At 48.6% G+C, this 6565-nt stretch overlaps 2 protein-coding genes across 2 annotated transcripts in view; both read left to right on the top strand.

Annotated features, from left to right (window-relative positions):
- The first annotated feature begins 2222 nt into the window (after positions 1-2222).
- On the top strand, positions 2223-2452 carry BJX67DRAFT_368847 (uncharacterized protein). The gene has a single exon (XM_071030679.1). It carries the CDS (start codon positions 2236-2238, stop codon positions 2407-2409), a length of 174 nt encoding a protein of 57 aa, XP_070880325.1. The 5' UTR covers positions 2223-2235; the 3' UTR covers positions 2410-2452.
- A 1689-nt stretch (positions 2453-4141) lies between these two features.
- BJX67DRAFT_376053 (purine and uridine phosphorylase) overlaps positions 4142-6565 on the top strand; it is a gene marked incomplete at both ends in the record, with an annotated part of 3919 nt that continues 1495 nt past the window's right edge. Inside the window, 2 exons of the mRNA XM_071031797.1 lie at positions 4142-5581; positions 5654-6556. Coding sequence (XP_070880326.1) covers positions 4142-5581; positions 5654-6556 — 2343 coding nt within the window. The remainder of the gene's footprint in view (positions 5582-5653; positions 6557-6565) is intronic.

Below are 6565 nucleotides of genomic sequence, written 5' to 3' on the forward strand. Positions count from 1 at the left end.
ACCCCTGACTAGGGCTAAATCGGAGATGTGGTCGCGGATCGCCGAGGCAGTCCGGCTCTCACAACAGGATGTGGAGGCTCTCGTGTGGCAGATGGGTCCGTGGGAAATCGCGCGGCGCGTCGCGCGTCAAACTCAAGATGGCCCTGTAGCCAATTGATGGCCCCGCCCACCGATTTTTGATCCCCACAGAAATGCAAGAGTGCCAGGTCTGGGTGGTCCGGTAAATGAGCAGTTGCCTTGGACGAAGACGGGCAGACTCGGTGCAGTGCAGTGCGGGTTCTGGGGGAAGGCCACGAAGTGCGAGTTGCCGTGTCCCGAAGCAACAATCATTAAGAAATAAAGGTAGTTACGTACAGTTACAGGACTACATTTCACTTGCTACGCATTGTTCCCATCCATAAAAAGCGAGAGGAAAAATAGTATGGCAAGCAGCTGAAAATATCTTGTAACAAATGGTCTCATAACTTAAGAACGGCAAGTCGTGGGCTCCGAGCTGTGTTGTGAGCCCGTCGTCAAGCTGACGGCGGGGTTGGAATGCTTGCGAAATACAGTGCGATGCGCCATCAGTTTCCCAATCAAAACACACATCCATTCGTTTTCCAACCCTAATCAAACGCGGGTACTAAGCCAAATTAGTACTAGCGCACAACGGACACGTGGCAACGTAAAGAACCGCTGTGTACCAAACTGTACAGGGTAAATGGTATCGGTATTGGCTGAGACAAAGAATCTAGAACTTCAGAATCTGTTTCAGATTGGAACTTTCTAGTCTGGAAGATTCGATGCAAACTCAACAAACAATGAGTGTCTGCCAATTTGGCAACTTGTCAACAAGTCGTCTTCCTGCCTCAACTCGCAGTTGGTCACTGCTGAGAGACGGCATTTCTGGAGCTGTGTGAGGTTGCTGGAAGTCAAGCAGGATCAATAAGCTCTTCGATACCGGTACTGGACCTGGTTACACGATCTCCACCCCTGCTTCTTACCATGGCTAGCCTCGTTTTGCTCGGCGCCTGAGTGGCTGATGTCTGACGCCTCTGATCCAAGGTGTCCTGTAAACTCCGGGAAATGGCGGATGATAGCTTCGGTTACGATGATGCCTCGCAGCCTCAGCCGTTTGGCCGATGGGACGCCCCCACACCAGGTAACGGGAACTTCGGTTCATTCGCATCTTCCTTGAGCCCTTCCCCGCATCGTACCTTGCAGCAGACGTCAGACCGGCTCACGTTTCTACCAATTGACGAATGGGAAGATGGAGAAGAATACGATGAACAGCCGCCACGATACGTTTGCTACACAATCAAGTGGATCCTTAGAATCAATAACAAGCGGGCAGGTAGTGCAACTGCGAAGGACTTGGTCGTAGCCCCCAGCGACTATTGGGATAAATGTCTGAAGAAGGCTCTCGAAGAGATGGTACAAACGAAAAAGAAGAAAAACCAGCGGGCTCGGTACGAAAGCGCCGAGATCACGGTATCCATTAATGAGAGGAGCCAGACCGATCTCGAACAATTTGAATCCACTAAGAACATCAAATGGAAGCCAGTGGAGAATCAGCTGTGCAAATGGAGCAATTTACTCCGTATCGGCAAGAGGCTTACAATTGATATTCTTTTCGCCTACAGAACCGATGACGAGGGCAGTTCGACTCTTGCATCCAGAAAAGGTGAGAAAAGGGGTCGTGTTTCAACGACTCGCACGCAGCTTGCGGAATGTGACGCATATACTGCTGCTGAAGAAGAAAGAACGGGAAGACCATCCGGCTGGGACCATGTATACGAGCAGATGCGATGTAGAGTCAGCTCATGTCCCCTGAAGTCTGACTGGTGTTGGGTGAACCCCCGTGACAAGAGGCATTACAAACTCACTGGTCGATTTCTAACAAGATTAAGTGATTATGTTGAGGATGGTGGCAAATTAGAGGGCCACGACGACGTCCCGGATGATATCCAGAATGACTTGATTTCACAGAGCCAAGGAAGAGCAAGCTCCAAAACAGCTCAGAGTGCGGAAACGTCGTATCATCCAATCAATATAAATGTTTTGCCACCACAACCAGGGACGCGTGAGCCCACAGTAATCGCGCCACCGCCCAATCTTCCCTCCACTGTCAACCATCTGGTAATCCCTGGGCCGGGAGCTGTGAGGGCCTATTGCAGATGGCTAGAATCACGGGCCACAAAAGAGGCGTACAAAGCTGATATCCGGAGAGCTTGCCAAGTCACGCTGGAAAACCTCATGGACCTCGAGCTGATTATTGGCGCACCAGACCCTGGTTTCTTCACTGAACACGGAATTAAAAAAGGAACAGCACTCCGTTTCATCCGTGATATCCCCAAGTGGTTTGCCCTCCAAGGAAACGTGATGCCAAATGAAATCGCAGGGGCATTTTCAGATGACGTCCTTGAATAAAGTATCTCTACCGACTTCTCACTCTAATTAGATACTATAGACAATGCTGCTGAAGCGTTCCTGCCCTTGAATGTTTTCATTATTTGCTCGACGATGTACAGTACACAAACACACACACACACATATATTTATATAATCAAGAGCAGCTGACCGTGCGAAACAAATGAACTCCTTCACTGCCTATTTAAATCTATCTCCTCTACCTCTATGCCTGCATGTCTAAAATGGCCTTCAGCACTCTCTTGTCTGTCACCAACATCATAAACGCATTCCCGAAGGAAGGCACGAAAGCCCTGCTCGGGGTTCTTTTCAAATGCCGGCCAAACCTTCTTAATATAAGCCTTCAGTTCGGCAAAATATTCCTCAATAGGGTTGAAATCCGGTGAGTAGGGTGGCAAGTACAATAGTTTAACGCCTGCGTTGGAGCACAGCTGTTCGACTCGCTGCGAGCGGTGGAAGGAAGCATTATCCATAACCAGTACGGATTTCGGCGCTGGGAATCTCCCACAATGTCGAAGAAGCTGTTCCAGGAAATCTTCAAAAAGAGCAGCATCGGTTGAACCACTATAAACACGAGACAGTATAATACCATCTTGGGCATATGCCGGCAATATATGGTAGCGTTGGCCCCGGTGAAATTTAGATACTTGGACCGGCGTGACCCCAAGCGGGGCCCAGCCCGTGCGCCTATACCCTACCCGTTTATCACATCCAGACTCATCGACAAAGACCAGCTGGTAGGAGTGAAATTTAGAGAGCTTGTGCTGGTAGAAAGCTCGCAAACGAGGGTTCTGTTCCTGTGCTTTCCGCTGCATCTGCTTCTTGGTCCATCCCTTGTGGGCAAGGGAACATTGAACGCTGTATTTCGAGACTGGAGCATCAAATTGGTCTCGCAGAAAGGCAACCATCTCTTCAAGATAGAGCCCAGGCTGCTTACTGAGGTGATCACAGAGGACTTCAGTCATATATGGGGTGACAGTTGACGGACAGCTGGCATGGACTGGAGGAGTTCCGGCAGTGCCAAACAATCGTAGGTTCTTCCAGATGGTTGACAAAGATCGTCTATGACATCTCGCACTCTTTGCTATCTGGGCTGGGGTAAATTTCCCGCTATTTATCATATGAATGATCTTTGCACGCTGCCAGGGCTTCAGATGCCGCCCTATTTTGGTGGATGAGTGAAGACATCGTGAGTCAGGGAGACTTCAGAACGACCCCCCTCACAGCTTACGTATACGTGCAAACATACCAAACACGACAATCTAACCCATTTAGTTAATTAATGCCTCAGGCCTCAATTTGAGAGCGACGCAGCGGCCTCGGTCAATCCGATGGGGTGGCAAGCCACAGCGCACCCGCCCGAACCACAATCCCAGCAGACTGCAGTGATTTGGATCAACTTCAAAATGTCAAGATGCTGTTTACAAGTTGGCGGCTTGCTTTGGGGCGTGTTTCCTAGTTTGAACTCCTATGGAGGGCTGATTTGAGACGACTTCATTCGTTTTCTTTCTACCCCATTTATCGTTGCGCCAATGATTGGTCTGCAGTTGTAACAGCCTTGTGACTGTGAGTTGGCCTACCCCTCGATGTCTTCTTACATCTCTATTTCCTGAATTTGATGACACCTCGTGTCTCGCGTTTCATGCCTTGCGTCTTTGATTTAGAACCATAGTTCTGGTTCTTTCTCTATCTAGCCGATAACCTTCACTGTTATTTTGCGACTTAGGGAAAAATGACACTAACACACGATTCCTATACAGTCGCGTGGATCTGTGCCTTGCCACTTGAATTGGCCGCCGCAAAAGCAATTCTAGATGAGGTCCATCCTGCCCTTCCTCAACCTGAATCCGACCACAATGTCTATACTCTTGGCAGTGCAAGCAGTCATAATGTGGTGGTGGTTTGTCTCCCTGCTGGCGTCTATGGGACAATATCCGCTGCCACTGCGGTGTCCCACCTGACGTCTACCTATTGTCGCGTTCGATTTGGATTAATGGTCGGCATCGGAGGGGGGGTTCCGCGGGAGAATTTTGATATACGACTGGGTGATATTGTGGTCAGCAAACCAACTGACAGCCAAAGCGGTGTTATTCAGTATGATTATGGCAAAACCCTTCACAACGGATATTTTTATCGTACTGGATCGCTCAACAAACCTCCTCCAATATTACTCAAGGCGATTGCTCAGATGGAGAGCGACAGTATATTAGGGCAAAACCTACTTGGCAAGATCATATCTGATGCCTGGCAGACGAAAGATGTTCGAAATCAGTTTCCACGACCATCAAAGGACCAGTTATTTCGATCAACATACAATCACAAGAGTAATAGGCTCGACTGCTCGGCATGTGATGAGGGCCAATTAGTGGACCGCCCTGTACGGACAAGTCAGGAGCCACATATTCATTATGGCTTGATCGCTTCCGGAGATCAAGTGATGAAAGATTCCAGAACACGTGATTCAATCGCTCAAAGCCTTGAAGTTCTCTGTTTCGAGATGGAGGCTGCTGGATTGATGGATGAGATCCAGTCACTTGTCATACGAGGCATCTGTGACTATTGCGATTCACATAAACACAAGGAGTGGCAAGGATATGCGGCATTTGCGGCAGCTGCCTATGCAAAAGCTCTGCTCAAACTGGTCCCGCTTCATGAGCGAGAAAATCTGAAGAATCATAACCATTGGATGGTCCCTTTCCAGAGGAACTTGGGATTTGTGGGTCGAGAAGAAGAGATTGCTAGGATCGAAGGACTAGTCGAGCAAAACGATGGACCACCAAAGATTGCCATTTGTGGACTCGGTGGGGTTGGGAAAACCCAGATTGCACTTGAATTGGGCTATCGCATGCGCGCAAGAGACTCTCACTGGTCGATATTCTGGATTCCTTGTACCAGCCATGCTAGTGTTGAACAAGCCTACCTGGATATCGCACAGGCTGTTGGATTACAAGGAGTGAAGCCAGCCGAGGCAAAAGAGCGTGTCAAAACTTATCTTAGCCAAGGTGGTACTGGGAAGTGGCTTCTCGTGTTTGACAACGCGGATGATATGGACATGTGGGTTGGAGGCAGTGCTACAACTGCACTAGCAGATTTCATGCCTCAGAGTGAGCAAGGCCGTATTCTCTTCACTACTCGCAATCGAAAGCTGGCGGTGAAGCTAGCGTCACCTTTTGTGATTGATGTCCCCGAGCCAGACACAGAGGCTGGCATGAAGATGTTAGAAAAGGCACTAATCAGAAAAGAGCTGCTTAAGAACAGAAACGCAGCTATTGCTCTTCTTGAACAGCTGGTGTTTCTCCCGCTGGCAATAACCCAGGCAGCAGCATATATCAACTCCAATGATATTGAGCTCTCTGACTACTCCGTACTCTTGCAGGAACAAGAGTCTGATGTAGTAGAGTTACTCAGTGAAGATTTTGGAGATGACGGGCGATATAAGGATATCCAGAATCCAGTGGCTACTACCTGGTTGATCTCCTTCAAGCAGATTCAGCAACTGAATCCACTAGCAGCTGATTATCTATCATTCATGGCCTGCATCAATCCACGGAATATTCCACAGTCTTTACTTCCTGAAGCCAGCTCAAAAAAGAAAAGAATTGATGCAATTGGCCTTCTCAAGGCTTTCTCGTTTGTTAGTGAGCAAGGTCAAGACTGTGCTCTAACTCTCCATCGACTGGTCTACCTCTCAACTCGGAACTGGCTAAGAAAACAGCAGCAATTGAGCCTGCGCATACAAGAAACCGCCGACCACTTCAGCCGTACGTTCCCGGATGATGACCACACGAACCGAAAGATTTGGAGAGATTATCTACCGCATGCCCTTGCGCTAGTTGGTGAAAGAGATTTCCAAGACGTGCGAGAAAATTACATAAAATTGATTCAGAATATTGGGAAATGTCTTCAGACAGATGGAAGATACAACGAGGCAGTTGTGCTATTTGAGGACATTATGAACATGCTGAGAAAAGATAATACTAATCTTGATCCATCCACACTGACTGGAATGACTGACTTGGCGTGGACCTACAACCGTCAGGGACGGTGGAAGGAAGCAGAAGAGCTGCAGGTGCAGGTGATGGAGATCCAAAAACAGGTGCTGGGGCCAGAGTATCCTGGTACTCTGGCTAGCATGCATAATCTTGCAGTAACATAC

Source organism: Aspergillus lucknowensis (genome assembly GCF_044049455.1).
Source record: "Aspergillus lucknowensis strain CBS 449.75 chromosome Unknown BJX67scaffold_136, whole genome shotgun sequence".
In the NCBI taxonomy this organism is placed as follows: domain Eukaryota; kingdom Fungi; phylum Ascomycota; class Eurotiomycetes; order Eurotiales; family Aspergillaceae; genus Aspergillus; species Aspergillus lucknowensis.

What these genes read in the sequence shown, in the direction of transcription:
- BJX67DRAFT_368847 (XM_071030679.1), top strand. Translation starts at nt 2,236, where the DNA reads ATGGACCTCGAGCTGATTATTGGCGCACCAGACCCTGGTTTCTTCACT.